The 12,153-nt window shown below is 34.5% G+C and overlaps 1 protein-coding gene across 2 annotated transcripts in view; it reads left to right on the plus strand.

Moving 5' to 3' along the window:
• The window catches only part of ARHGEF9_1 (guanine nucleotide exchange factor 9), a 66,630-nt gene that overhangs the window by 30,359 nt on the left and 24,118 nt on the right, over positions 1-12,153 (plus strand). For both annotated transcript variants that reach the window (XM_012944912.3, XM_051208855.1), the window contains 3 exons: positions 4,426-4,611; positions 6,740-6,886; positions 8,982-9,182. In XM_012944912.3, the coding sequence (XP_012800366.3) occupies positions 4,426-4,611; positions 6,740-6,886; positions 8,982-9,182 (534 nt within the window). The remainder of the gene's footprint in view (positions 1-4,425; positions 4,612-6,739; positions 6,887-8,981; positions 9,183-12,153) is intronic.

A 12,153-nucleotide genomic window follows, 5' to 3' on the forward strand; every position in this document is an offset into this window, starting at 1 on the left:
ATGATTAAAACACCATGATCTGTACATAGTTACAAATAAACAAATGTCCTCAAGTTGTAACAGTGTCAAAATTATGAACAAACATGGTAAAAAGCACTAGATATACCAATGTGATATTGAGTTATCGTTAGTTAAGTATCAATTCGTGTGTTTAATAATAAACAAAATTCTACATTAAATTCTGTTTTACTGATGGTAAAAGGTGTTTCAACAATACTATAGTAATAACTAAATTTCACATGTCTTGCAGTATTTTGTATACTAACATTTTGCTTAGCTTGCTATTAACACATATAGCTACGAAAGACCGCTAGGCACTATCGCAAATTAGGAACTTTAATACCGCTACTGGTTGAACTCGTTAAGTTCTAAGTTGGATAATCACCCGATCTTCTTGCGTAGTTTAAATGTTCGTTGAGGAAAATCAAAATTTCGCGTGATGACTAGAATATAAAATGCACTACAATGAACATAATCAATCTTTAGATACGATTTTAGACCAAGAAGGAATTCTGTCTTTCATTCGGCATGAAGCACTTTCATTATTTACTTACTTACGCCTGTTACTGCCAATGGAGCATAGGCCGCCGACCAGCATTCTCCAACCCACTCTGTCCTGGGCCTTCTATTCTAGTTCCATCCAATTCTTGTTCATTTTTTTCATGTCTATTTCCATTTCTCGGCGTAATGTGTTCTTTGGTCTTCCTTTCCTTCTTCGGCCTTGAGGGTTCCAAGTGAGAGCTTGTCTTGTGACGCAGTTCGGTGCTTTCTTCAATGTGTGTTCTATCCACTTCCAGCGCTTCTTTCTGATTTCTTTCTCTGCTGGAATCTGGTTTGTTATCTCCCACAGTAGGTTGTTGCTAATAGTGTCTGGCCAACGGATCCGAAGTATTTTGCGCAGACAACTGTTAATAAACACCTGTATTTTCTGCATGATGGCTTTCGTAGTTCTCCAAGTTTCTGCCCCATACAGTAGAACTGTCTTGACATTTGTATTGAAAATGCTGACCTTTGTGTTGGTTGACAGTTGCTTTGAGTTCCAGATGTTCTTCAGTTGTAAATATGCTGCTCTTGCTTTGCCGATCCGTGCCTTCACATCTGCATCAGATGCACCCTGTTCATCAATGATGCTGCCCAAATATGTAAAGGTTTTTACATCTTCCAAATCGTCTCCATCAATTGTGATTGGATTGGTGCATTCTGTGTTGTATCGGAGAATCTTGCTTTTCCCTTTGTGTATATTGAGACCTACTGCTGCTACACTGTTCGTCTTCGCCTGCATTTGTTGTTGCGTTTGGGATAGAAGGGCCAGATCATCTGCGAAGTCTAGATCGTCCAACTGCATCCTAGATGTCCATTGTATCCCGTGCTTCCCTTCAGACGTTGACGTCTTCATGTTCCAGTCGATCAGCAGGAGAAAGAGAAAGGGTGAGAGTAAGCAACCTTGCCTGACACCGGTCTTCACTTCGAACGACTTTGTCAACTGTCCTCCACGCACGATTTTGCAATGTAATCCATCATATGAACTCTGTATGATATTGACTATCTTCTGAGGCACGCCGTAGTGTCGAAGAAGTCTCCATAGTGTTCTGTCCACGCTATCAAATGCCTTTTCGTAGTCAATAAAGTTGATGTAGAGTGATGAATTCCATTCAATTGACTGTTCCACAATGATCCGTAGAGTTGCTATTTGGTCTGTAGACGATCTATCCTTACGGAATCCTGCCTGTTGGTCACGAAGTTGGGCGTCTACGCAGTCCTTTATCCTGTTTAACAATACCCTGTTGAAGACTTTTCCCGGTATTGAGAGAAGAGTGATGCCCCTGTAGTTATCACACCTGCTGAGATCGCCTTTCTTTGGTATTTTGATCAGAAATCCTTCTTTCCAGTCTTTTGGTACTTGTTCCTCATCCCAAATCTTATTGAAGAAAATGTGGAGTATCCTTGCAGTTGCCGCTACGTCTGCTTTCAGTGCCTCTGCTGGAGTGTTGTCCGGTCCTGCTGCTTTGCCACTCTTGATTTGTCTGATGGCCATGCTGATTTCTTCAATTGTTGGTGTGCCGACATTGATTGGGAGGTCCGTGGGTGCTGCTTCGATGTTGGGTGAGTTCAGTGGAGCTGGTCGATTCAAGAGTTCTTTAAAGTGTCCTACCCACCTGTTTTGTTGCTCTTCAATGTTGGTGATTACCTCGCCTTCCTTGCTTTTCACTGGTCGTTCTGGTTTGCAGCGATTTCCAGAGAGTTTCTTTGTCGTGTCTTGCAATTGTCTCATGTTTCCTTCTCTTGCAGCCTTTTCCGCCGTCGTTGCTAAATCTTCCACATATTTACGTTTGTCAGTTCTGATGCTCCTCTCCACTTGTTTGTTTACTTCTGTGTATTCAGCTTGTGCCTTGGCTTTTTCTGCTCTTGTTCGACTGGTATTGATTGCTGCGTTCTTGTTCCTCCTTTCTTGAATCTTATCCAGTGTATCAACAGTGATCCATTGCTTGTGATGGTTCTTCTTGTGACCCAGGACCTCATGACATGTTGTAGTGATGGCCTCTTTGTTCCCCTTCCAGTTGCTCTCCATAGTAGTTCCTTCTCCATTGAGTAGATCATGAAAGGCCTGGAACTTGTTGCTGAGGATTATCTTGAATTTGTTGGGTTTGTTAGTATCCTGAAGAAAGGTCGTATTGAACTTTTGTGATATTGTTCACCCCATTGTCCGGTGCTTCTTGAGTTTCAATTTCATCTTAGCGACCAGCAAGTGATGATCTGATGCTATATCAGCTCCTCTCTTGGTTTTGACGTCCTCCATCGTCCTCCTGAACGTTTTGTTGATGCAAATATGGTCGATTTGGTTTTGTGTAGAGTGATCCGCTGAAGTCCATGTGGTTTTGTGTATGCGTTTATGCGAGAATATGGTGCCGCCTATGACCAGTTTATTGAAGGCACACAGGTTTGCAAATCTCTCACCATTTTCGTTCCTTTCTCCCAGTCCGTGTCGTCCCATGATGTCTTCATATTCAGTGTTGTCCGTTCCAACCTTGGTGTTGAAATCTCCTATCAGAATGGTCAGGTCCTTTGTTGGGCACTTCTCGATGATCGACTGCAGCCTATTGTAGAATTGATCTTTAGCTTCTCCATTGTAGTCGTTGTTAGGCGCATAGCATTGGATAACGTTCATTGAAATGCTCTTTTTCTTTGTTTTGAAGGAGGCTTTGATGATCCTTGGTCCATGAGATTCCCATCCTATAAGCGCATTTTGCGCTTGTTTAGACAGCATCAATGCAACTCCTTGTGTATGTGGGGCATTTTCTTCTTCATGGCCGGAGTATAACAGGAGCTCTCCTGTAGTTAGTCGTTGTTGTCAAACTTGCGTCCAATGTGTTTCACTGATCCCAGGCACCTCTAGGTTGTATCTCATAATTTCTGCAGCAATTTGGATGACTCTCCCGGTCTCCCAAATTGTAAGAGTATTCCATTTACCTAAATAAATGGTTGCTCTGGTTGTCAGAAGGGGCATCGGCTTCGTGACTTCGGAAGGAATTCGGCTTTCATCATGAGGCGTCATAGTTCTTCTAAATGAAGACCTTCTGACTCCCAGGGCAGAATTTAAATGGCTAGAATAATTTTTTCTGGTTAGCGTTTTTTTCAGCGAGTTAGTTTTCTACGGGATGGGGACGCAATAAACCTACCTTGGGAATAAGTTAGAATCTCGACACCATTACATGAATTTCTTTCCGATTTTCCACTTTTGGCATTTTATTTGCCCTATATTTTAGCAACTTTGATTGCTCTTTTAAATAAGTTCAGGTAAACGATAAAGTTTCTCACTGCTTAAATACGCAGATTTAAAGTCTACGTACTAAATTGCATGTATCAGTTTACAATAAATAGTTTAATTAAATGACCTACCGGAGTTTATTTTAACCCAACACTTTTAGTATAAAGGCTAACTATGTTCATTTTCTAATAAGCAATTTACCCAGTGCTCCATTTATTGTGAATTACCTAACAAGATCTTGTTAATAATTGATAATAATTGAAATCGCTAAATAACTTTACTGGTAACGTATAATCCGTTAATCAAGGTACTATTTATGAACTAAAATATAATCATCAGCATACTTATGTTAATTTTTACAGATGACTAAATTACACTTAAAGTACTCAAAAACATTGAGCATTATATACCTGAATACGTTAGAGAAGGATGTGTTTTATCCTTATTGCCAAAATCATGATGCATTCCTCATCAACTAACATTAAACGATAAACGGCTTCGTTTTCATATCCATTAGATAAAAGATTCTTCAATTAAATTTGTTTTTATTAACAAATAACTTTAAAATTAGAAATCCTATAATTCAGCTTTGAATTTTTTTCTCGAAATTTCTCACTTTAATGTATTAAATTATTTTAATGATTATTTTTATTTTATAGAGATTTATATTGGCACAGAAAGACTTTATCTCTTTTATGAAAAAAGTATTTTTACAACGAAACACAATTAAACTTCATTCTGATATACCAACAAATAATTGTTCATCAAATGAATTACCTATCGATTTAATAATAAATTGTGAAATTGCATTTGATACATTAATTCATTATATGAATGATATATATGTAAGTTATGTACATCACTATCTTCATAATTCTACTTAGTTTCTTCAGTAAATTATATTTTCCATTAAAATTTACTTTCAAATTGATTGTATGTTAAATAGTAGGTAACAGTGAAATTAGGCACTTATGTTACATACCATACAAAAGCTTACTAGCTATATGTATCTGGGTTTTAGTTTTGATTAACATAGCATTAATCGTATCAGATGTTCAGTTTAGTTTAATTTGTTGTGTTTGAAACTATTTTCAATTAAGTTTTTATTTCATTTAATTCTGATTTGTGGAACATTTAAAAACCTCGCTCATTCCAAATCACTGAATTATACTTCAAAATAAAAAGACATTTTACTACAGTATTCATAATATTACTTAACTTTTTTGGGTTGTTCATCTTACTTAATTATTCTGAATAAGGCTTTAATTGATCAGTTTTGATTAATAAAACGTTATTTTTGTTTTTATCGTACTATTAGTGTTTTACATCTTTGTGTGAAGTCATCTAGATATGACTGACGATCTACATTTCACCAGAAAGATACTCAATGTATATTACACTGCAGACAGTAAAACAATTACTGAAAATATAAAAACATTGGACAGCTATTTCAATACGGCAGAAAACCTTCTAAAGGATACGCACTCACGATCAAAAAAAAGTCATAGCTAAGGCCCTGAAGTTTCACGACAACCGGCAGCTTGAACAACAAATATTTATATGTTACGTGACTGTAAATAAAAACATGATTAGTTCTAGGAGATTTGATTGAATTATCTTTTGTACTTGAATGACAGCAAATTATTATGTTTGGAGATTGTCAGATGTGTCAACCGATGATTTCTCAAATATATTTGGTTTCAAATTGTATTTTACTCACATCTGATTACATTATACACCACGGATCATCACTGAATAATCAATTGAATAAAAATCATCACTGTGCATCAACTTGATTGACTAAAAGAAAGTGTTTGACAGTGTGAATAGGCGAACTGTATGAAAAATACACAGAGACTGTTGGTGTGCCTGAGAAAATCGTCAACATCATACGGACTTCAAATGACAGACTACACTGCACAGTTATGCATGGAGGACAGCTAACGGATACATTCCAAATGAAGATCGGTGTCAGACAAGACTGCTCACACCCTCCCTTTCTTCTTCTTCTTCTTCCTCTCCTGGTGGTGGTTGACTGGATCATGAAGACCTCCACTCCACATCTGAGGAGAAGCACGGAATACAATGGACAGTTTGGATGCAACTAGATGATTTGGACTTCGTAGGTGACCTAGCTCGTCTACCTCATACACATCAACAAATGCAGGTCAAGACACCTGCTGAAGCAGTAGTTTCTAGAGAAGTAAGCATCAACATACATAATGGAAAAGTAACATCCTCACATACAACACAGAGAACACCATCATACTCACACTCAATCGAGAAACTCTGGAACACGTGGCAACTCCCACATGTCTGGACAGCATCATCGATGAACAAGAAGGATCGTCAAATCAAGGGCGATATTCCTGCGACTGACGAATACATGGAACTTCAAACAACTGTATGCATGCCAACACAAAATCCAGAATCTTCAATACGAACGTCAAGACAGTCCCGATGTACGGAGATGAGACTTAGAGAACTCCCACAACCAACATCGAAGTAGTACAGGTATTTATAAACAGTTGTCTACTCAAGATACTCAACGTCCGTTGGTCGGATACCATCAGCAACAATCTACTGTGTGAGAGAACGCACCAACTTCCATCTGAAGAGGAACTTGGGCAAACGCGTTGGGTGTGTATAAGACATACACTGAGGAAATCATCAAACTATATCGTGAGGTGAGCGCTGAATTGGAATCTGGAAAACTTGGAAACTGAAAAGAGGAAGACCGAGAAACACATTGTTTCAAGAATCAGAAGCAGATATTGAAAGAATGAACGGCGACTGGAGACAGCTGCAAAGGATGAGTGAGGACAGGGTTGGCTATGGAATGCTGGTGGGCGACCTAGGTTCCTCCACGATGGTTAACAGGCGTAAGTAAATTAATAAATGATTTCTTTATGGACCAGATGATGAACATTTAATATATTATACACCTGTTTTTTTCATGAACTTGTGTTGCAGTTGAGGAAAATGTCATCTAGTGTAGTTAATCGTTTAAATGAATTGAAAAAATTAATAAATCTTTCAAAGCGTCTTTTGGATAAATACGATAATACAGAATTGAACATTGTTTTAATGGAAGCTTCAATGAAAAACCATAAAAATGTTGTAAGTTTAGTCAAGAAATATTATCTTTTCAGTGATTAACTTTACATATGTGTATTGCTTCACATTTTATGAGAATAATTTATGAAATGTTTTGTCACAAATCTACAACTTGCAATTTTCTTTCTTCCTAGTAGTTTACGATTTGTAAAATAAAATGTAACATCATACTTACATATCTGGTAATTTTTTGTAATCAAGACAATAAACAATTCCATTTTAGAGGACATCAGTAAAAAAATAACATCACATCATGACGAACGATGAAAGAACACAGTAAAAAACACAAAATAGTCAAGTAGGATAGGTATTTCATGGATTTTTCTTTACTTATGCATGTTATTTTTATGGTACAAAAGATACACTAAAAAACAAAGTTAACAATTCAAGTTATGCGTTACTAATCAGAAAAATTATACTGAATGACATCATTCCTGGTATATTATTCAAGGAATTCCAGTAATTCTCTATATGTTGTTCCAGTGAAAGTTTTAGCTTATAGTGTGCTATCACACAATTGATAGGTTATTTTTTTCTTACATATTCATCTTGAGAATCGAAAACTGAAATTGAGTTGAGTTTGTTTTGGTAAAATACAAGTATAACTGTATGGCATGAATTAAAAGTGGTAATTTGATAGTTTATACGGAGAAGTAATAAAGTAAACTGGAAAACCCAAAAAATTAATACTTAGTTTTCTTGCATTTTCTATGCCTAATCCCATAACAATACATCGATTTTACCCTTAGAAAAACATTTTTTAAAGCAATATAAATAAAGTAAAATAAAGTTTGGTTTTAAACCCATCAACGTTAAAAGACTCATTTACTTAAATTCCACCAGAGTTTTCTTTCAGTATGAATTAATCCGCCATTATTATTCATTGTTACATGAGATCTGTACCGTAGTACACATAGAAGTAGTGGAAATATACCACTTTGCTTATCAACTAGCAGATCATATCTTATTGATTACATTTATAACTAACTATGAGACCATATATTGAGTGAACTGATTATGTACTATGTTGGGCTATTTATTTTTTCGATATAATTACATTCACTCGTTATTAGGTTTGGTTTACAGTCGCATGATTGTAACCATATTCTGTTTAAATTCATTAAATGATATTTATCTCTGTTAGCAACAAAATAACGAGTAGTTTGAAATTTGACCCAACTTATATAATCAATTTTAATGTAATCTACTTTTACGAAAGCATTATTCATTAGTCAAAACAAGCTCACCGTAATCAAAGAGAGTCAGAGGAATCTACAGAATTATAATTGTTTTACTTGCTGAAATACGTATTTTGCAAACATTTAAACTTCTGTTAATAAATGTTGTCATAGGAGCTTCATTTCTATTCTTTCTTTGTCGAAAATGCAATTTCTGGTTAATTTACTGTACTTCAAATAAATTAACGTGTTAACTAACAATAAAAATTTACTAAAAAAAGTCAATTCTCACTTGATAAATGTTCAGTAGTGTTAGACGAAAGTATACAGAAAAGCTTATCGTCAACATAGATCGTCAACGATGTAAGACGATGAGTTTCCTATGTACATATCTTTTCGATAACTGTTTATGAATATAAATCCTAAAATAATATGTTATCAAAACTGAGTTGATGTATTTTACATAACCAAGAGAGTTACGCTTAAAAATAACGTTCAAGTTATGAATGAATCTCTTGAGAGTAATTTTTTTTTTCCACGAATATCTTACTTAATTAAGTAACTACATAAACTTACACCTTATCTTGAAAATTGTTTACCATGCTTTGTTAAGAAATACAATACAATATTCAACATTTGCTTATTATTCAGGTTTGTATATTATGGAATTTAATTTTCATTTGAACATTTACAAATCATACATTTATTATTGTCATATGTAGCCTATATTAGGATATGATAATAATAGTGATCATCAGTAAATCAACTTCTAAAGCCAGTTACATCTTTCAGTGATTAATTTCTGTCATTAATACAATGAGGTATGAATACAAAAAAAGTAGAAATTTCACTTCTATGCTATAAAGATATCGATGCTTTTTTCTTAAATGAATTAATTAAAAATTATTTCTTTTGTCAAGCAAGCTGTTGTTAATATGCAATTACAAAGAGAAGACAATATACGAAATCTGTCTACTTTACAGTTTGGACTACAACATATCCTACCTTCATTGGTAAAAAGTGCAAATAATATTTTATTATCAGCTAGTCAATACGCTTTTATACTTCAATCAAATCTTATGCAAGAAGCTGAAAATTTAGTTCACAAGTGTATTAACGATGTAAGTTCTAAAAATAAATGTCATAATGACCTTGATTTATCATCTTCAAGTTTACCATTGGTTCAAGTAATAGTGAATACAGTCTATGTAAACAGTATGAATTGTACGAATGTATTTATCATTGAGCTATTTAGTACATACTTTAAGCTAGCATAGCAGTGGTGTGGTTTTTACGCTTATACTATCCCAAGTTTGAACATCATACCAACTCGTTTAAAATCCCTGATTTAGTGGCTTACTGATATCCTGTAAATAAACACACGCGGTAAACACTATGAACAACTCTTTTTGATTACCTTAAACTCTTATTTTTATTTCAACTTATTATAGTGAGAAATTAGTTTGTGTGTCTTAGAATGGATTAAGAAATCCGTTCAAAAGCATTGTTTTTCAACAAAATATCTTTCCAAATAACTTTAAGTATAGTGTTTTAATTCAAGATATGGTTTTAGATAAAAATATAGTGTTGGACAAGTAACTCCTTCTTAAGTTTCAGTAAAAACTATCCAACTAGTGAAAGGTGTTCCTGTTAATCGTGGACGAGTTGGTCAATAATATTCAGCAAATTAATAAGATTCAAATGACCACATTATTTAGATTACTTGAATTCAGAAGTCTCATACCATTTGGAAAAAATCAACAAAAGTTACTGATTTCATCTTGTTTAACTTTATGAATACATCAATACTTTCACAACAAACTTCCACTTTATGTAGTATAATGATAAATGCATGATTGCTTTACTGATAAAATTGTTATTCTTTTGAATAAAATATTTGTGCAAATTGTGGCAAACGTTTCATAAATTCTAGACAATTCTAAACGTTGTTAGACAACACTTTTTATTCATACGAAAACAATAAAATTTAGCTTGTGAATCTGTTTAATTTAAATCAATAAATCATGTGCAAAAGAAGTAAGTTTACATACTTCATTCACCACAAGCACAAGTGACATAATGAATAGAAGATTTACAGAATTATAATGAATTAATTTTTCATAAGTTCTACATCAACAATTAATTGCATAATTAATATGTGCAATTAATACTGTGTTGATTTATGTTTTCTATCAAATAATTCTAACAAACTATGAAATCTTATGTGGTCTGATCTTTAAGACGGTACAAATTTTATTATTCTTTTTCAGTAGTAAATACATATGTTCTTGTTAAAATCAATAAGTTAAATGAAATGTAATTTTATGTATTTGTAATAATACGATTAGATCTTCAGAAATTATTTAAACAGTAGAATACAACACAGTTTTTTCTTTATGACATTATGTTTGCTGACATCACAACTCTTTTAAGCTATTAAGCAGATCCTTTTACGAAATCCGTGAAGACCTAGAAAATTTTGGTTGTGATCATTATTTTGATCATTTTCGCAAAAATGGTTAAATTGATGAGTCAAACAATGTGTGGTTGATGTTGATATTCTATTATTAGTATTAATGCTGAAACAAGGTATACCAAAAACACTTATAATGTTTTCCAGCTCAATTCATATATTTACATATAACAAATTAGATATTATATATTTATCATCACGGCAAAGCTTCTTTTAACAGAACGTTTTTCTTGTATTTTATTTTGTTCAACTGAACTGATTACACATTCAGTGCTAAATTTTGAGTATTTATACTAATAGACGCACTCTGCCTAAAGCACTTCGAGGGTTACTACCAGTTCCAGTCCCTAATAAGTGAAAAGGTTTGGGTATCGGAATAGTAGCACATACTGTGAAAAATAAGGTAATTAAAAACAGTAATCAGAAAAATTTATTTGGACCATTTAAACTCTGAACTGGTAGTTGAAGAGTGTTCATATAGACGAGTTATGACACCTCATGATGGAAGAGGAACTTCTATCGAAATCGCGAAACCCACGAGCATTCTGAAAACCAGATCAATAATTACTATCAATGGATGGAATCTTCGGACAATGTGGGAGACTGGGAGAAACATTCAAGTAGCTGTAGAAATGTGAAGAAGCACTGTCCTGAAAAAGATTTTATATTCTTGAATGCCAAGGTTGACATGGACAACATAGGGTATTAAGAAGTCATGAGACTAAATGAATTTAAGAAAAGAATCAAGGATGACCAGAGGCTTATAGATCTGTTTATCTTCAATAACACTATGGTAGCGTAGTTGTACTTGCCCTCACAAATACAAACACAAAACTACATGGGAACACTACAGAAAACAAGATAAATCACATTTATATCAATAAAAAGTTCATGAGGTTCATGAAAGTCATAGGAACAAACAAAGAAGCTGATACAGATTCAGGTCAACACCTGGTGGTGCCCTGGCTGAAACTGAAACTGGGAAACACCGGGTAGTCAGACAAGCAGCAATATAAACGTTTAGTATGGTCATCCTTCGAGACACTGACAAACTCACTGAATTCAAGGTAGCTCTCAGCAACAAGTTACAAGCCTTACTAGATATGCTCGAAAAAACGGGAACCACCATAGCGGATAACTAGAAAAGGATTAAAGAAATGATAACACCAACATGTCAGGAGGGTCTGGTTCCAATGAAGCACCAGAATATAAAGTTAAACTCTATTAATAACCTAGGCATCATTCAAGAAAGGAAAAACAAGAGGACGGCAGTCGACAACAGCCGAACAAGAACAGAGGAACCCAAGTCAAATGAGGAACTCACAGAAGTAAAGAAGCGAGTAAACGACAGAATTGGAGGTGATAAGTGGAAATATCTAGAAGGCCTGGCAACTACAGAAGAACGAACTGTAAGAGAAGAAAATATGAGAGAACTATATTATGCAATAAAGAAGCTCTCAAGAACAAAATACGGCAAACCAGATATACCAGTCAAGGGCAAAATGGCAACCAATCATTTGGGTTCAGAAGCAGCAGAACTGATCGGTAAATCATTTTTAAAAGAGTTCTTGAATAGACCAGTACCTCTGAGTCCATTAGATACCGAAGCCACACAAACA

This window comes from Schistosoma haematobium, chromosome 1 (genome assembly GCF_000699445.3).
Source record: "Schistosoma haematobium chromosome 1, whole genome shotgun sequence".
NCBI lineage: Eukaryota > Metazoa > Platyhelminthes > Trematoda > Strigeidida > Schistosomatidae > Schistosoma > Schistosoma haematobium.